Raw genomic sequence first — 19,881 nt, forward strand, 5'->3', positions numbered from 1 at the left:
GATTGGTTGGCATTTGGGCAGAAAAGCTGCAAGCAGGGAGTTACAAGTCTTGGCGTTTGGTGGTTGAGTAATGGGTTTTGGGGGGGGGGGCAAGTTGATCTATGGAAAAGATTGATTGAAGCAGTCATAGGGGGCGTTAGGAACTTTGGCCTGGCTTCCCCTAATTTGTTGCTGTTATGTGCTAGATCATTTACTGGTCTGCCCTGGCAGGTGGTTAGGGTCAGTTAAGAGTTGTGGCTCCTCTCAGAATTGTTTTACTGGCAGAGAAGGGAAGTGTTAAAGTAGTCTGCAGCAAAGGAGTTTTACAGACTTTGGCTTTAATGGGGGGGGGGTCCTTAAGGGAGGACTGGGTAGGCCAGCTTTTATATTCCCCCAGACTTTGGCCTTAATGGGGGTCCTTAAGGAGGGGGGCCTGGTTCCTTCAAGGAGTGAGTGTAATCAAAGTTTTGGTATACTTGAATGAAGGTATCTTTATGAGACCTGAAAAAAATATTTCAATAGATAAAGGCACTTGAGGACAAGCCTGATGGCAAGAGTTCAGTTCTCATGACCAACTCCCTCCAGCTGTCCTCTGATTTCCACATACATACCGTGGCATGTGTATGCATGCACACACAAAATAACTGATTAAGTAAGTGCACCACTATGTGTGTAAATACATACCAATAAGAACAGTAGCTTGATTTTTCAGATCTTGGGACATATTTTTCCTTTACACCTAAGTCAGGAAGAGAAGGATTTAGGCGAACTGGAGTTTATCTAGCGTGATCCCTGGTTACAGGTGCAGACACCATCCGTCACCATGATGGGACATTAGTAAAGAAAACAGCATCGACCCTTGCATTATCCCATCTGACCCTATTAATACTGCCCAAGACGTGGCTTTATTCCTAACGGGTCTGTGATTACATCCTCGGTATTTGGAGAAAGACAGGCAATGCTCTCAAATGGGCTACTGAGAGCCCAGTGGACTGAACTGGGCCAACGCGGCACTAAATTGTTACACTGCTGAGCGGCCACTAGGTGGTACACTTTCCCAGGGCTTTTCCTAGTCTAAGTCTAAATTAAAGCCCAGAACTATGGTAGCTCTGATGATGGGAGTTTAAGATCTTAAGTCTTTTGCTTGTTTGCTTGCTTACTTGTTCTGATACAGAGTCTCATGTATCTATCCCAGGATGCCCTTGGACTTCTATGTAGATGAGGCTGATCTAAAACTCCAGAACCTCCCGACTCCACCTCCCAAGTGCTGTGATTATAGCTGCCCCTGCGCCTGGTTTTATTTTTGTTTTTCCAGTACTGAGAATTGCACCCAAGGTCTTGAGTATGCTAGGCAGTTATCTACCGTTGATCTACAGGCCCAGGCTCAATAATCTGATTATTTTCTAAGAAAAATGCCTTTACCTGGTCAAATGCTTAGTAATACACAGAAATTCAGTATTCATTTTTCCTTTATGACTCTTCAAAGTTTATAAAAGCAAAAAAAAAAAAAAACTTTCCGGATTAAAGCCTAAACGTGGTCTCCTGATTCGGATACTCTCAGTTCCCAGAGCTGGAGAGATGGCTCGGCACTTTAGAGCACTTACTTCTCTTTCAAGAATCAATTTTCAGCATCCACCTGGTGCTGCCTGACTTCAGTTCCAGGGGCTCTGATGCCCATTTTGAGCTCTGAGGACACCAGGTATACATGGGATACACATATGTACATACATGCAGTCAAAACAGTCATACACAAATGCTCTGTGGTTCTTGTTAATGTTTATTTGTGAACATTCTGTACTTTGTAGACAAATGTTACCTTAAAGATAGGAAAAGGAAACATTGTATATCAGTTACCCTCAAATATTTATGTGTGTGTGTGTGTGTGTATGTGTGTGTGTGTGTGTGTGTGTGTGTGTGTGTGTGTTCATGTAGAGGGCAGGTTGGGGGGAGAGAATTATAGCACGAATAAGAGGCATCTTCTGTCATCACCAAACTATTTCAAATGTCATTTGGTTTTGATGTAGAGTGTATTATCAATCCAGATTATTATAAAGATGCTTTCTGTATTAATTATACAAACAGTATTTAAAGTCTAACATTGTGCAAAATACTTTGCTAGGTGCTATGATTCCACACCTCAGAAAATTCTATTGAGGAAGATCTGTCCCGGAATAATACCTTTCATCATGTTATAGAATACAAAAGTAACATGTCCAGGGTGCATGGAATATGATAGACTCACTTAGTAGACCAGGCTGGCCTCAAATTCACAGCAATCACCTGCCTCTGCCTCCTGAGTACTGGGATTAAAGGCATGCACCACTGTGCCTGGCTAATTCTTTTTTTTTTTTAAATAAGCATTTATTTATTTATTTTGGTTTTTTTGAGACAGGGATTCTCTGTGTAGCCTTGGTTGTCCTGGACTCACTTTGTAGACCAGGCTGGCCTCAAATCACAGCAATCTGTCTGCCTCTGCCTCCTGAAAACTGGGATTAAAGGCATGCGCTACCACCACCTGGCTAATTCAGTGATTCCTAAGATTGGGAGAGGCAAGGAATCAATTACACCTCTCCTGGAGCTCTTAACGCCTCCTTGAAGAGTTTGCAAAATGCACAGGACACTTAGAGCATGCCCTCCCCACCCCAGAAGAAAATCACAGAGTTCATTGTCCACCTGAACCACTGGATGTCACAGCAGGGCATCGTACCCTCTGGCCCCCTGGGGTGGAGGAATACTGAAAACAAAGTGTTGGGTTTTCTTTGTGTCTCCCTGCTGCATCCCATTAGTTTCTATTATGGTAATAAGATTCCCTAGTTGACTTTGTTGTCAAGAAGCAGTTTCTCTAACTGGAGTAGCTGGCTCAGAGATTTCTGAAAAGGATTCAACAGGTCTCTCTTCTCCTCATTCTTTCCTGTACCACGCAAAGAAAAGAGCCGAGTGCCCACTCCTTTGTCAGGACACCAATCCTTTGCCCTGTGCTGTGCACTTGGCACACTTTTTCATTTAGTCCGACAACAAACTATATGGTGACCGCTATGATGATCCCCTTCTCCGACCTCGAGAGAGGTCTTCACCTGCCCCAGGTACAAAATTAATAAAGTCAAGATTCAAACACAAATCTGCCTGCCTCCATGGGTAGGCTGAACAGGAACTGCTCCAAGAACAGAACTATGTTCAAAAGAGTGAATCTGTGGGGCAAAAACTTAGGGCTCCATAAAAGACAGCCCAGCTGGGTGTGGTGGCACACACCTTTAATCCCAGAACTTGGGAGGCAGGTGGATCCCTGTGAGTTTGAGGCCAGCCTGGTCTACAAAAGCGAGTCCAGGACAGCCAGGACTGTTACACAGAGAAACCCTGTCTCGGAGGGCGGGGGGTGGGGGGGAGATAGCCCTTCTGAGCCACTACCGTGTTCTGATATGAAATGGTCATTGTTCCAAACACTCCTTTTACTCCTGGGAGTGTCAATACAGACCATCTGCTGCTCTACCTGATCTGGGTGGAGCTGGCCTTTCTGTCTCTCCAAGGTCTGGGGAAGGAGAGCATTTTGCTCTATGTCTTTCAAATGGTGACACTGGACCAGGGAACGGAAAGGGTCAGAATTGGACTAAGAATACTGACTGCCAGTGTGTTGGTTTAGCTACTGCGGCATTATTCCGGATTCGGAGACCAGACACATTTGCACTTCAACACCAAGAGGAGGTGGCATCTTCCTCTTCTTCTTTCCCCTTCTCTTCCTCTTCTTAGAAGAGATGAAATCATCTCCCAAACCTATGATTGCTCAACTATATTTATACTCATGGCTTTGAGTCAAAGCCACAGTTACCCAAGCACAGTAACAATACCATGATTGATGCTTGCTGTCTCCAGGGCTCAGTATAAACCATCTATTGCAATGCTTACAAAACCTGCGAAAGTAGGAACTGCCAATCTCCGTTTCATACAGATAAACTGAAGTCAAGAATGTTGTTAATAGTGAGTTCCAAGACAGCCAGAGCTACACAGAGTGACCCTGTCTCAAGAGAAAAAAAAAAAGTAGGGCCTGGAGAGATGGATCGGAGGCTAAGAGCACTGACTGCTCTTCCAAAGGTCCTGAGTTCAATTCCCAGCAACCACTTGGTGGCTCACAACCATCTATGAGATCTGATGATCTCTCCTGGCCTGCAAGTGTCCTGGACTCACTTTGTAGACCAGGCTGGCCTCGAACTCACAGCGATCTGCCTGCCTCTGCCTCCCAAGTTCTGGGATTAAGGGTGTGTTCTACTATGCCCAGCCAAATTTTAACGTTTTAAGACCAACTTTATAGTCTATGTACTGTATATACGAATGGTCAACACCAATTCCTCTGAAGTTTACATCTCATTATTATTTTATTTCGGTTTTTCAAAACAGGTTTTCTTTGCAAAATAGCCGTGGCTGTCCTGAACTCACTTTGTAGACCAGGCTGGTCTTGAACTCACAGAGACCCACCTTCCTCTGCTTCCTGAGTGCTGGGATTAAAGGTGTGTGCCACTATGCTCGGAGACTCCACAGGCTAGTCCCCCCATTTGAACTGCTGGGAGACAGCCCAGCTCAGAGTGACAAGCAGGCAGCACTGTGCTTTGTGCTTTCCATTCCCAGGAACTGTCACCATGGCCACCGAGAGCTGCAGAGCATCTTCTTGTCCCTAGTTGTGGCTAAATGCAACACATCTGTGCCATTCTAGCCAGCAATTCTTTGGGCAGGACTGGGGTCCATTCCCTGAATGGACTGGCAAGACCATTGGCCGGCTGGGTTGCCTATACAGCAAATGTATAGAGCTTTTATGAGCCTGCTCTATTCTTATACCAGAAATCGGATGTTTCGGGTTGGTAAGACGGCTTAGTAGGTTTTAAAGGGCTTGCTGGTGGTAAGTCTTCAGTCCAGGTAGAAGAGAGAGCCGACTCTTGAAAGTTGTTTTTTGACTTTCACACATACACCTGGCACTTGCATGCCTGTAACACACACACACACATCATCATCATCATCATCATAATAATAATAATACTTTTTAAAATAAAGTGGATTTTTCTGTACAAATGGCTCTGTGTTGTTATGAATCTTGCTCTTTAAAAGAGATTTTTTTTTTTACTTTTTTACTAAGTTTATTTATTTATTCACTTTACATTTCAACTATAGCCCCTCCCCCCTCTCTTCATGGTCCCACCCTCCCACTTCTCTTCCCCTATTCACCCCACTCCTTCTTCTCAGAAAAGGGGAGTCCCCTCAAGCCTATTTGAAGCCACCCAAGCACTTCAGGTCTCATCAGGACTGAACACATTCTCTTCCGCCGAGGCCAGGAAAGGCAGCCCCACTAGGTGAAAGGGATCTGATAGCAGGCAACAGAGTTCATGTCAGAAACATCCCCCATGCCACTTGCTAGGGGACCCCTATGAGAACCAAGTGCTCATCAGTTACATATGTGTAAGGGCCTAGGTCCAGACCACGCATGCTCTTTGGTTGGTGCTTTAGTCTCTGTATGTCTCTGTATGCGTATGTGTATGTGTGTGTATGTGTACGGATGTAGTGCAGAGGGAGGGGATGAGTATTTGTGTGTGCCTTTTGCCGGCAGAGGCTAGAGGTATGGGAGCCCCCAGGAGCTGGAGTTACAATTCATTGCTGAGTCATCTCTCCAGTTGCAACAAAAACTTTTAAACAAGAACAGCCCAGAAACTAACCCCCAAGTCTCAGCAGATGGGATTATATGAAAATAAATAAATAAATAAAAGGTCTCTGTTCAGCAAAGGAAGCAACAGTGGCCTCAGAGTGAGAGGAACCCTTTACCAGCTCCAATCAGACAAAGGGCTGATATCCAGAATTTACAAAGAATTGCGGAAATTGCAAGAAAATAAAATGCTTTCAGATTTTGAGAGCCAAAAGCCCTTTGCTCTTTCATAAGCTGAGGAGAATGCTTACATCACAGCTTCTCTGGCTCTGGGGTCTGGGGTCTCTTTCCACCCCAATTCTTGTGCATATGGCTTCCACTGTTCTGTCATTTTCTACTGCAGCGCTTCTCAGCATACAATAGTAGTGTGTTGTGACCCCTTTGGGGTCAAAGGACGCTTTCACAGGGGTCGCTTAAGACCATCTGCAGATCAGATATTTACATTCTGATTCATAAAAGCAGCAAAAATTACATTATGGAGTAGCAATGAAATAATTGTATGGTTGGGGTCACCACAACATGAAGTACTGTATTAAGACTTGAGGTGTTAGGAAGGCTGAGAACCACTGCTCTCGTGGCTGAAGGCTTGACAGCACCCCTCAAGGCCTCCTCCTGAACCCCTCTTGCTGCTTGGTTTTTTTTGGGAAGTTCTCTAAAAAGACTGCACTTTTTTTTTTTCAAACTGGACCCAGCATAGCTTTTATCAAATGTATAATTAGGGTTGGGAAGAGACAGGGTAACATTTTCTAGTTTCTACTTTCTTATGGAAACAGTATCCAGTGTCAAGAGTTTACCTTTCCTTATGCCTTCCCTACAGCCTCCTATAAAACACTTTCACAGTACTTTCCCTAAACAGTGGAACGTCTGTCATAGTGGCGGGGGGGGGGGGGGGGGGGGGGGGGGGGGGGAGGGAAGCTTTCATCTGTCTCCCCAGTGATTTTTATCTTGGGAGGTTTATTTCAGGTCACACTCTGGTTTCTCCAGTTCTGCTTACTGTTGCTGCCTCCAGTGCCAGGCTATAGACAATATTTCTTCTCATTTTATCTAGCACTTGCAGATGCCTTTCTCGCTGTTCTTCCTAATAATATAATTTTATGTAGGGTTTGACACTGTCCAACCGAATGCCACATTATGAAACTTCCATTGTACGATAAGTACGGTAAACAGTTTACTAAGTTCTAGGAACCAGGATGGGAGTAGAGGGACAGACTTCCACTTAACAGCTCCTGTTTCATGTCCTAGGAGTGCAGGACATGCCTCCCTCTCTACCCTCCTACTTCCTCTGAGCTGCGGTGTATGGGAAAGGTCTTGCATGTTCATAGCCTACAGAGTTAGTAGGTCATCCTCCAACAAATACTGTATCCAGGCAGAGAGCCTGCCCCATTAGAATAAAAAGCAAGCTGATGGCAGTGACGTTGGGTCTCCTTGACAACACTTCCTCAGACTTTCGTGGATACCTGCTCCGGGCCCTGGAAGATGCTCTATGTCTCCCCTTGCTACTTTGTCTACTACATCGTGCCAGGGTTCTGGAACAGTCTGCCATTGTTGCATGCAGCACAACTGATGTCACTGTCGATTACATATCAGAGTCCTTTCTTCCTTAAAGGCAGATGCGCCTAGTATACTTCACAGTCCTTTCCAATCATCCTAAGGTTTAGCACATAATAAAGCTTCATACGTGCTTGAGTGAATGAGTGTGTGAATGCCCACTCACTCTTAACCTCATCTGCTTTTTCCTCCAGAGTGTCAGGTGACCTCGCTAAGAAAGCATAAGGCCCTGGGTTCAATCCCTAGCCTTTAAAAAAGATGACAAACACAGGGCATGTAAACATAAATGATATTTGTATTTAAAGCCACTATATTCTCTAAAAATAAAAACCACTTTTTAAAAGCTGAACTTGCAAGCTCCTTAGCATTCAGCTTAAGAGAGGGCAGCACAGCTGGGCGTGGTGGCACACGCCTTTAATCCCAGCACTTGGGAGACAGAGGCAGGTGGATCGTTATGAGTTTGAGACCACCCCGGTCTACAAAGTGAGTCCAGGACAGCCAAGGCTATCACAGAGAGACCCTGTCTTGAAAAACCAAAAAGAAAGAAAGAAAGAAAGAAAGAAAGAAACAACTAACTAACTAAATAAATAAATAAAAGGGGGGTGGGCAGCACATGCTGATGTTGGCTTTTGCAGTCAGTGTGTTGCAATCTGTCACTTTGACCAAGGTTGAGGAGAAAATGGCCTTACACAATTGTGTCATTGGGTAAGAGACACCATTACAATATCCCTGAAAGGGTCACAGGAACCCCTAGGCTCCACCAAGCACACCTCTGAGAACCATTACCCTATGCCTTACTTCTGAGCCTAGAACCCAGGCCCAGGGCAACCCTACAGCCTGACACCTGATGCCACCACCCAGGACACAGAATTTGTTATTGGTGTCCTCAGAACCTCTCACCTCTCTACCTGATTTCATAGCCTCCAAGATCTTTCTACAGACTAGCTCCTTGCACTCTGTGGCATTGCAGCTACCAGTAAGCTCCTGACCAAGAGCCTGCTGCCATGACTCCCCTAGGTACCCAGATTTCTCTCTTCCTGGAGTGAGGTTGCCAGACTCCCAATATCGAAGGGCTGCCAGTGACTAGCATCTTCCTTAGGCTTCTGTTGCTGTGATAAAACACAAAGACCAGAAGCACCTTGGGGGGGGGGGGGAAGAGTTTTTTATATTCCACAGCTTGTAGTCCATCATCGAGGGAAGTCAAGTAGGGCCTCAGGCAGAAACAGAGGCAGGAGCATCTACAAAAGGCGGTGGAGCAATGTTACTTACTGGACATGGCTTACTTAGTCTGCTTTCTTTCTCTCTTTCTCTCTTTTTTTGGGGGGTGGAGGGGTTTTCTCTGTGTAACAGCTTTGGCTGTGCTAGACTCATTTTGTAGGCCAGGCTGGCCTCGAACTCACAGAGATCCGCCTGCCTCTGCCTCCTGAGTGCTGGGATTAAAAGCGTGCGCCACAACACCAGGCTTAGCCTGCTTTCTTATAGCACCCAGCAACCCAAGTGTGGTACCACCCACAATGAACTGGAGGTTTTCTATATCGATTGATCAAGCAGCGATTCAAAAAATGCACCACGGTTTTTCCCACAGGCCAGTCTGGTGGGGGCATTTTCTTAGTCGAGATTCCTGCTTCCCAAGTGATTCTAGATTTTATTTTTATTTTATGTGTACGGATGTTTTGTCTGCATGTATGTCTGTGCACCACATGCATGCAGTGCCTACGGAGGCAAGAAGAGGATGTCAAATCTGGGACTGAAGTTACAGATGGTCCTGAGCTGCCACACATGAATTCTAGGAACTGAACTCAGGTCCTCTGAAAGAGCAGACAGTGCTCTTAACCACTGAGCCATCTCTCCAGCACTGATCAACTTTATTTTTTTAAACTCCAAAAGATAATCTGCCTCAGTGTCGCTCTTGAACCTTAAACCCCAGACCTTCCTCTCGTGAGCTGAGTTCTCTGTGAATTGTGTAGTTCAGTTTCTATGCTTTGCTCATGGCCATTCAGCAGGGTAGAGTCAGGGCGAGCACTCAGACTAGAGCCATGGGATACTAGCAGCCTCTTTTCCTCCTGGCCACTTAGACCAGCCAAGCCAGAGCCTAAGCTCACCCACAGTGAGATCACAGTGCCTTCCTTCCTTGTGCTTCCTGTAGAATGGCAACTGATATCTTTTGAAAGCCTAATCCAGGCACTACTTTCCCTCTTTGTTTCTATCAACTTTAGAGAGGCAGACATCAGCTTCCCTTGAGGAAGAGATCAAGGCTCAAAGAGATTTAAATATCCCAACCTCTATGGCTAAAAACTGGTAGCTCCATTACTTGAATCAGGTGACCTTATTCCAGGCCAAGCTTCTTCCATTTACTGGTGCCACGGCCCATGTGACCAACTGTTAATTTACGCCAGCATAACAGCGACACAGGGGCTCTAGGGTCTACAGACCCTGGTTAGATCTCCCAGATACATTTTGTTTCTTTCCTCCTAGATTCTAGAAATGTGCAGTGAAGAGAGACACACTTTTCCCGGATGATGTAAGACTCTACCTGAACCTTGAATCCATCCCACTGAAAGAGAGCAGAGCGATGGATTGGTGAGCTGGCTCAGCGGGAAAAGGTGATTGCTGCCGAGGGTGACAACATGAGGCTGGACCCTAGGGACCCACATGGTGGAAAGAGGGAACTGACTCTGGCAAGTTGTCCTCTTATCTCCACAGGTGTCCCCAAATATATGCTAAAAATAAATAAATAATAAAGGCAGAGCGAGGAAAGGCAGACATACTTCCGCAAGAGTCAGCAATGACAAGGAGCAATCAGCCCGCATTTCCTGATGGGTAGACATGAGTTGTAAAAGACTGAGGGTCTCTATACTCCTCCCCAACTCCACAGTGACCAGACTCAGGCTAGGTCATGGCTCAGAGCCTCTCCTCTATAGGGATAGTCCCAGGTGCACCTTTGAGATAACAAAAATGCTTCCAAAAACAAACAGCCTTTGTTCCTACACAAAGACCTTCAGTGTTTCCTCCTTCCACAAAAGGCTGTAGCCATCCCTCCAAGAAGACAAAAGGCTGGGAGCTCTTTCATAAATATGGTGATGGGAGGCAGGGAGGTGGGGGAGGGGCAGGACCATCACTCCCTGCCCTGTACTTCTCTGCTGGACAGTAGCTGAGACAAGACGGACTCCACCTAATAGGGGCCTTTCTGAATGGCCCCTCATCCCTGCACTCTTGCTAATGACAAGAATGACATTTCCCTAGTCTTTGGCATGGAAATAAGATTGCTATCCCTTACAGAATTGCTGTCATGGTCAAGTGAGGTCATAAGCATGAATGCTCCCTGTGGGGTTTCCAGGGCTGCATAATGACATTAGGAGGAGATGGATGGCTTCTCCATGTTGCCTGGCTGAAGAAGATAGCTCCCTATTAGCCAAATGAGTCACCAAATACTCATCAAGTTGCTAGAGCAAAACATAAGGGAGAGGCATTGGGTTGGCATGGCTGTCTGTGACAGGTTGTTCACAGGGGCTCATCCCAGCCCTAGTGGCTCTGAGGGCGATGTCCAACCTCATAGGCTCTTCTTCCTGCTCCCAGGATTCCAGTTTCCAAAATGAAGGCCCTAGTAGTTGGTTACCGCCACAGATCTAACAAGCCTTCATTCCTAAAACTGCCCTCTCTTTAAGACAGTGTCTGTCTCATGCAATTTATACGACATGGATTTGAGTCACAAAGTAGACATAAGAAAACTCTCTGTCCCTACTGTGAATCAAAGACAAGCAAATTAAGGCAGATTGTTATATCATTTTATACCTACTTAAGACTAAAAATAATAAGTGAGAGTATCTCATTTTGATGGACCGCTGGTGTACAGGCAGAGTGCTTTAATAAATATGTAAAATCTTCAACAGAGGCAAATGGCCATACACAGCACTAATGAGCTATCTCCATCTGTGTGCTTAATATCCTTAGAAACACCCTGTCTTGATTTAACAAGAGCAAGAGAAAGTAACAGGTATGGACATACTTACCCGTAGTGAATACTGAAGTAGTAAGAGAAAATTGTAATAAGTCGTGATATAATTGTGACCATAAAATTAAGATGTATCAACGGCTCAGAAACACAACTGACCAAACCATGGCTGACATAATTATATGTAAAAGTGCAGAAGGTATATGGATAAATGTTGGTAATAGTTTAAAAATTAAATGCCTTTGGACAGGGTGGAGATGAATTATAAATAAAACTGTTCTTTCACCTTGGTGGTGGTGGTGCCTTTGATCTCAGTACTCAGGAGGCAGAGGCAGGTGAAAGTCTGTGATTTCGAGATCACCCTGGTGGACAGAGCAAGTTCCGTTTGGGTAGGGAAGGGAGTTGATTTCAACTAGATGCAGACAGGATGGTGCTGGGTCAGTCAGGTCACGAGAAATACATGTCCTCAAGTCACTGAGTTAGGATGAGGTGACAGTAAAGCAACATTTGCATGAAGTACCCAGTGTGCTCCTTCAAATCTTCAGCCTTGGAGGTGGCCCAATAAAGACTGCTCAATTGGCTTCCTGCTTCTTCCTCTCACTTCCTGTCCCCAGGGAAGCTCTTTGTCATACTGAAACTTTTCCTTACCTGGGACATGGGAACACAGATTACGCAGTTTTGTAGAAACCTTGGGAACAGTTGATGACTTGTTACTTCAGAACCTAATCAGTAAAGCCGTGCTGTTTCTGCTCTCAGCAGCAGTGGTAATAAACAGGCCTCCGGAGAAATTATTAACTAAAAGTCTGGAGAAATGGCTCAGAGGTTCAGAGCACTGTCTTCCAGAGGTCCTGAGTTCAATTCCCAGCAACCACATTGTGGCTCACAACCATCTATATAATGAGATCAGTTGCCCTCTCCTGGTGGGCAGGCCAGGACACTGTATACATAATAAATAAATAAATCATTAAAAAAAGAGAAAAGAGCAGGGCATGGTGGGGCACGCCTTTAATCGCAGCACTCAGGAGGCAGAGGCAGGCAGATCGCTGTGAGTTCGAGGCCAGCCTGGTCTACAAAGTGAGTCCAGGACAGCTAAGGCTACACAAAGAGACCCTGTCTTGAAAAACCAAAATAAACAAATAAATAAAGTAAAATAAATAAAGAGAAAAGGGTCTGGAGTCTCTAGGAGGGTCCTCAAATGACACTGTCCCTCTAGATAGAACCAGATACAATTTTAAAAGGCATTTTCATATGTATTATTTCCTCATTTTTATTTTATTCAAATACTTTGCTAACAAGTATGTAAATGCAGGACATGCATGTAGTGCCTATGGAGGTCTCAAAAGGGAATCAGATTCCGTGGACTGGAGTTACCGACATCTGTGTGCTGCCATGTGGGTGCTGGAAATCAAACCTGGTCCTCTGCACGAGCAGCCAGGGTCTTAACCACTGAACCATCTCTCCAGGCCCCTCCTTTATTTTTAAATTGACAGATAATACTCCCATGAATAGATGGGGCAATGTGGTGTTTCTTTACTTATCTATGCTGTATATACTGATCAAACAAGACACTCAAAGCAGCCATTACTTCCAATACTTCTTGGGGTTGTGTGTGTGTGTGTGTGTGTGTGTGTGTGTGTGCGCGCGTGTGTGTGTGCGCGCGTGCGCGTGTAGTTAAAAAATGTTTAAAACCTCTCTTCTTTTTTAGCTAATTCAAAGTTTATATTTCTTTTTAATTAAGTGTAAAATTATTTTTGTTGCTTGTTTGTTTGTTTGTTTGTTTGAAGACAGAGTTTCACTATGTAGCTCCAGCTGGCCTGGAACTTGCTGTGTAGTCCAGGCTAGCCTCAAATTCAAGCAATCTGTCTGCCTCTGTCTCTGCTTCTTGGATACTGGAATTAAAGGCATGTACCAATACCCCTGTCCTAATAAAGGTTACTTTTAATATAGTTTTAAAAGTAAGGACCAGGGGTATAGATCAGTGATGGGGAATTAACCTTGCACGTATGAGGTCCCAGTTTCAGGACTCAGTAATGTGAAACACAAAAACCAGAGCCTAGTGGCTCAGGCTACCCCAGTGCCCAGAAGAGAAAGGCAAGATTGGGCTAACCTGGCCTATTGTCTCCACAAACAAGCAACAACAAACTAAGTAAACAAGGTCTCCCTGTGTAGTCCTGGCTGCTCTAGAATTCCTTGAGTAGACAAGGCTGACTTCAAACTCACAGAGATCCTCCTGCCTCCGCTTTCAGAGTGTTGGTGTTATGTGCCACTACTCCCAGCCTGATTTTGTTTTTCTTTTTTTTTTTTTTTCTTCTTCTTCTTCTTTTTTTAACAGCAGGTTTGGATTCACTGTGAAATTGAACCAAAGGCACAGAGATTTCCCATACACCTCTGGCCCCCATATAAACAGCCATTTCCTGTATGAAAATCCCAACCAGAAAGATACACTGGTCATAAAAGGAAGCTGACACCGTGTAACTGACACATGGGCATCACACTGAGTACTCTTAAAACCTTTCTCATCTGTTTCTTTCTCTGCCTTCAAGCCCTGCAACTGCTGCTGGCTCTCAGTCCCTTCTAGAATGCCATGTTGGTGCAGTGCACAACGTTTTTACACTGACTTTTTTCTTAAAAGATTTTTGTTCTTTTTTGTTTTCCCCTTAGTTTTTTGAGACAGGGTTTCTCTGTGTAGCCTTGGCTGTCCTGGATTCACTTTGTAGACCAGGCTGGCCTCGAATTTAGAGCGATCCACCTGCCTGTGCCTCCCGAGTACCAGGATTAAAGGCGTGTGCCACCACGCCCGGCCCAAGATTTTTGTTCTTATTTATTTTTAAATAAAAAATTTAAAAGTTAGGTGAGGCTGGAGAGGTGGCTCAGCAGTGAAGAGCATTAGATGTGCTTCCAAACGACCTGGGTTCAATTCCCAGCACCCATACAGCAGCTCACAACCGTCCGTAACTCTTGTTCCAGAGGGATCTGACCCCTTCATACAGTCATACAAGCAGGCAGAATATCAACGTACATAAAATAAGAAAAAGAAATACACCATTTAAAATTTTATAAGAAAAAAGAAACCTAGGCTGGGGGACCATGCAAGAATGGTGTGATCCCACTAACAAACACAATGATAATTACTTCCGGAAACTGAGTGGTATTTCTCCTGCGTGATATCCCCACAAGGGATCTTGTTATAATGTATAGGAAGACGGGTCTGTAGAAAGGCAGTTGAGATGAATTACAGCACTGGTGGCTGAAGTGGAAGAGCAAGGCTTCACAGGTCTAGTGATTTCTTCATGAGGAAAGAACGCAGTGTATCATAGTCACGGGCTGCCGTGGTGGTGAGGTAGGGCAAAAGGAGAGGCAGGAGAGTCAGACCCTTCAGTTTAGAGAAAGCTAATAGGTTTTCATGGAGTGTAGCTATAAGTCCCATATTGTGTGGCCTCCGTGAGGATAAGCATTGATAATGCAAGGTTGTCTTGTGTTTGGGTGGTAGGGAGTGGGGCAAAATGGTAACTGCAGGCAGGAAGGAGAGAATTCAGTCAGCTCTGTGAAAACTGCCAAGTTCTAACAGGTCTGCTTACAACAGAAGCAATGATGGCACAGGGCACTGTACCAGTTAGATGTCCCTCAGTGTATTTCTTCTAGTAAAAAAGCTCAAACTGCTCAGGGCTGAGATAGTCAACTACATGGTAAACATTCGGAGCTATTGTCAAAGCATGCCATGCTGAGCAAATGGCCCATAAAATGGCCACAGAGTCCTGATGGTCAGGTAGGGATAGAGAGGGAAAACTGACACTAAAAGAAGTTAAGTAACTACTGCAACCTCCGGTCTTAAGTGTCATGGCTGCCTTGAGAGTCTAGTGAGTGTGCGCCCATGGTGGGGAAGGTGCAAAGCCCGCACGCAGAGCCCCAGCAAAGTAAAGTTGCTACTTGATTGTGGAGGCGACAGCTTCTCTGGTCCCTCGGCCATGGCAGCTTCCGGGAGCGGTATGGCCCAGAAAACCTGGGAATTGGCCAACAACATGCAGGAAGCCCAGAGTATCGATGAAACCTACAAATATGACAAAAAACAACAGCAAGAAATCCTGGCGGCGAAACCCTGGACTAAGGATCACCATTACTTTAAATACTGCAAAATCTCAGCGTTGGATCTACTGAAAATGGTGATGCATGCCAGATCACGTGGCAACTTGGAAGTGATGGGTCTGATGCTGGGGAAAGTGGATGGTGAGACCATGATCATCATGGACAGCTTTGCTTTGCCCGTAGAGGGCACTGAAACCTGAGTAAATGCTCAGGCTGCTGCCTGTGAGTATATGGCTGCGTACATAGAAAATGCCAAACAGGTTGGCCGCCTTGAAAATGCAATTGGCTGGTACCATAGCCACCCTGGTTACGACTGCTGGCTCTCTGGGATTGACGTTGGCACACAGATGCTCGACCAGCAGTTCCAGGAACCGTTCGTAGCAGAGGTGATTGACCCAACCAGAACAATCTCTGCAGGAAAAGTGAATCTTGGCGCCTTTAGGACACATCCAAGGGGCTACAAACCTCCAGATGAAGGACCTTCTGAGTACCAGACTATACCACTTAATAAAATAGGAGATTTTGGTGCGCACTGCAAACAATATTATGCCTTAGAAGTCTCATATTTCAAATCATCTTTGGATCGTAAACTGCTTGAGCTTTTGTGGAATAAATACTGGGTGAATACCCTGAGTTCCTCTAGCTTGCTTGCTAATGCTGACTATACCACTGGCCAGGTGTTCGACTTGTCTGAAAAGTTAGAGCAGTCTGAAGCCCAACTGGGACGCGGGAGCTTCGTGTTGGGTTTGGAAACACATGACCGGAAGTCAGAAGACAAACTTGCCAAAGCTACTAGAGACAGCTGTAAAACTACCATAGAAGCCATCCATGGATTGATGCCTCAGGTTATTAAGGATAAACTGTTTAATCAAATTAATGTCGCTTAGCTACCACTGAGTACTTTTTCCTGAAAGCTGGTATGTGGAAGGAAAAAGAGCTCAAGTAACACTTTTAACACAGTTACCAAGACTCCGATTAGAAGACTAAGGTACTGTGCAGTGTCCTGAGTGTTAGCACTATAATAAAGTATCACATGAAAAAAAAAGTAACTACTGCAAGGTCCCCCAGTTGGTAAATGACAGAGTGAAGTGTTTGAACCTAAATCTACAGCTTCAGCGCTCAGATTTCAATCTCTGTGTAAGTCACCCTTGATCACTATGTGGCAGTGACTCCTTTCAGGAGAAAAAAAAAAAAAAGAGGAGAAATTCCCGAGCATGGGAACAGGCTGTCTAAGGGCAAAACGTGACCACTACACATTCATTCCAGAACTTGGAGGCTGCCACTTTGGAGAGTAACAGAAATATATAGAACAAAAGGAGAAAAGTCTAGAAATGAGGTAAGCGCTTGGAGCAGGAAGTCACGTATATGCCTTCTGTCCAATGTCTGGCACAGAGGAAGGGGGCTCCAGAAATGGGAGAAAGTAGAGCTGTCTGCAGTAAAATTGACGTCCTGCAAGACAGTGAAATCCTCACTGGGAGGGGCTGGTGGGATACCAGACAGAACCTATGGGAAGTGTCATAATGAGTGACCTATATATCCTGTGATCACCTATATCTGGTGAATCACCCATATCCTGCCTTGCATTGCTGCCTAAACCATCCTAGGATTTTCCAATAGTAAGTGAGTTTGGCCCAGGATACGAACCCAAGCTAGTCTCAGAGAGTTTGGCCCCCAATCAGAGCCATAAGCTCACAAGAGTTAGAAGTAACAGGCAGATAAGGCTCAAGCGTCCACCGTTCACCATTCCAGACCCATACCCAGCTGTGTAGGATAGTCCGTAATGCCTCTGGAGAGCTGGAAAAACTGCTAACCCTGTTCCAAAGCTTTTGTGTCTGGGGCGGCAGTTATTTGCAGAGAAAGGCTTTCTTTGTGAGCTTTGGCTGCCGTGGCAGGGTTGAAGGAGGAGAGGAACATCTGCCCTAACAGATGCTGACAGCAGAAAACCAACACATCAACAAACCATTGTCTGGTAGTCATGTGCCCAAAGGGCTTGAATGGGGCCCACAGCCCTTTGTCCCATCTCCTCTATCTCACACTGCACAGCAGCTTGCTCTAGGAGGGAAAAGCTCCAGACAGCACAGACCCAGCAAGTGCATCACCAGAGGGGTGCTCTCCTTTCAGTGGCTGGCCTGGGGAGCCTTCCCATCACACCTCCATTGTCAGACCCTCACACTCACTTGCTAATGATTTGTGCATGCTAAAAAGCAGAGAGCCTTCCGAGAGGACAGATGCCAACTAGTTGGGGAGGCATTGCATTGCGGTCGGGGGTGCCAGCTGCAGTTTTGGTCAACACAGAGAACACTTCTGCAGGAGGCAAGCACCACTTGCTGTGCAAACACTTAACTGAATATGGCATCGGTTGCCTCACCTACAGGCTGGGTAGCCTCTGTGTACTCCAGCTTTCTAATCTAGTGTGTTCTTTCACACCATCTTTCTAGTCTAGGTTGTATTCTTTCTACTTACTTCTCTGAACTAAAGCGCCCCAGCTGGTGCTCCACAGAGACAGCCCTACTTGCCTGTGGTGGAGTGGGCTTTCCCACAGGGCACTGCCACACTACTGGACCCCAACCCTTTTCTCCAGAGCCCTCGAAGGCCTGAATCATTTTCCTCCTGGCCCTAAGGAAGCACAGGTCAGATGTTTCACAGGGACCAATGACACAAAACCCACTAAACAGAAAGGGGAACTCTCCACCCTTTACAGAGGGCTAAACACGCCCACCGATCATCACAAGGCCATGGCTGCTGGCTCAGCATTAGGCATTTGGACTTGAACACTGGGTTACCAAGTACTTTGAGAGAAATCTCCTTTTATTAACAGATCTTTCTACCAACTGGGTTTCCTCCACTGAACTCAGTGTGATAAGCCACAAGGGTTGTATGTTCGTGTGTACACAAAATCCCCAGAATCCACACACTTCACACAGATGTTCAAGCATTGCCTGCATACGTGTGTACAGATACTTGGAATACGTGTGCCTCTCACGGGCAGATGCGCACAGGACAGCAGCTACTCACACAGACAGACGTCCACAAGGAACACGATGTACACCACAAGCTCCCTCAGGGTGGTCTTGACATAAAGTTCTCTGTTCTCAGCTGTGTTCTCAGTCAGGGTTGTCCCCCAGAGTCCTATGGGCGTGGAAAGAACCCAGAGTCCCCAACAGCACATCTTTTTAGTTGTCCCACTCCTACCTGTCCCTAGACCTCACTCATCTCCACCTGGTCCTGCCTCGCCCATTGGTAACCCCTGGGACCTGGTTCCTCCACCCACACCCCTGCCTGCCCTCCTACAAAGACCGTTTGGGAGACAGAGTGTGGACACTGGGTCGGAGTGAAGCCGTAAAATGGGCAGGCATCTGCTCAGGTAGGTGGCCTAGAGTCTCCTCACCTCAGCCCTCCAGCTCCCTCACCCCTGGGTCCCCGAATGATGACTATGCCAAACGACTTTTCAGCAGACCAGGAGCTTGGCCTCTGTCCTGGGGCAAGGCCGCTCTTTTACTAGCCGACACCAAGATTTCTTCTTCTTTGCGTCACTTTTGTCCCCCTCTCAAACCTTGAGGTGGTCCCTTTTCTGACTCTAACACCCCAGGAAGTCCTCTCCTCCTGCCCGGTACCTCTGATTCTGCGACAGATGTGAAAGCAGCAGCTGGACACCAGGGTTCTCTGTGGCTTCTGCGATTTGTCTTCAGGCTTCTTAGGTTGAGGCTGGGGGATAGCCGCACTGGAGACAGTGCAGATCTTCAGGGTCCCATTTGGGGAAGGAGGGCTACTGTAGGCAGGATTCTCCCAGGCTCCGCTCCCCAGTGTTCGCAGTTCCTGCTCCTTGGGACTTTCCATAATACTTGTGGGGAAGGTGGCACCACGGGTGTGCACTCTCACAGGAGACACAGGGACAGAGACCCAGACTGACACTGTGGCAGCAGAGTGCCTAGGGAACACTAACCGAGAGCAGCGGCTCTCTCTTAGCCTCTGCCTTCTGTCTGGGTGGGGGAGCTGAGCTCACCTAGTGGAGGGAGGAGGAAGGATGACACCATGGAATGGTTGTCAATCCTTACAGATTTCTCTCTCCCCCTTCGCCCTCCCTCTCCTCCTTCCTCTCTCCCCATCCCCCCTCCTTCTCCCTCCTCCCTCTGAGCCAGAACACAAAAGGAAAGGAACCTTAAGGGAACTGGAATTGAGATTTAAAGTGAAGAGGGAAAGGGTGTTGTGTAGGCTGAGGAGGAGGGGGGCAGTGCAGTGCAGACCGTCCAGGATGGGGCACCCAGACTTCCCACAGATGGTCAAAGGGCAATGGGAGAGAGGGCTGCAGACCTCTGCGGTGGGGACTGAGCCGATAGCCACTAAAAAAAACCCCAAAACCTTCTGAAAGGACTAACATGGATTAGGATGAAGATCAAGGCCAAGGATGGGAAGGGTGGGAGCTGTTCCTTTTTGGCAGCTCGGTCAGCGGTCTCTCATGCCCCTCAGTGTGCTTCCTTGAGCTGTCATCCCCTAGCGATTGGAGAAGGAGGCTCCCCAGTGCCCCCTTCCCTCATAGCTCAGCGAAAGACAAAGGGAAACACCATACCAGATCTTAGGAGATGGGTTCTCTGCCGGTGAGGAGAGGAAAAGGACGGCCGACTTCCACGTTGGTTTTATA

At 46.3% G+C, this 19,881-nt stretch overlaps 2 protein-coding genes across 2 annotated transcripts in view; one reads left to right on the forward strand and one right to left on the reverse strand.

Annotated features, from left to right (window-relative positions):
- Positions 1 to 19,090, reverse strand: part of Pkd2l1 (polycystin 2 like 1, transient receptor potential cation channel) — a 32,299-nt gene extending 13,209 nt beyond the window's left edge. The window contains exons 1-2 of the mRNA XM_051146626.1: positions 18,857 to 19,090; positions 18,258 to 18,371 (exon numbers count right to left, since the gene is read on the reverse strand). Of these exons, the coding sequence (XP_051002583.1) occupies positions 18,258 to 18,371; positions 18,857 to 19,079 (337 nt within the window). The 5' untranslated portion in view covers positions 19,080 to 19,090. The remainder of the gene's footprint in view (positions 1 to 18,257; positions 18,372 to 18,856) is intronic.
- On the forward strand, positions 15,006 to 16,266 carry LOC127189626 (COP9 signalosome complex subunit 5-like). The gene has a single exon (XM_051146625.1). It carries the CDS (start codon positions 15,125 to 15,127, stop codon positions 15,440 to 15,442), a length of 318 nt encoding a protein of 105 aa, XP_051002582.1. The 5' UTR covers positions 15,006 to 15,124; the 3' UTR covers positions 15,443 to 16,266.
- Positions 19,091 to 19,881: the final 791 nt, after the last annotated feature.

This window comes from Acomys russatus, chromosome 5, assembly GCF_903995435.1.
Source record: "Acomys russatus chromosome 5, mAcoRus1.1, whole genome shotgun sequence".
NCBI classification, from domain to species: Eukaryota; Metazoa; Chordata; class Mammalia; order Rodentia; family Muridae; genus Acomys; species Acomys russatus.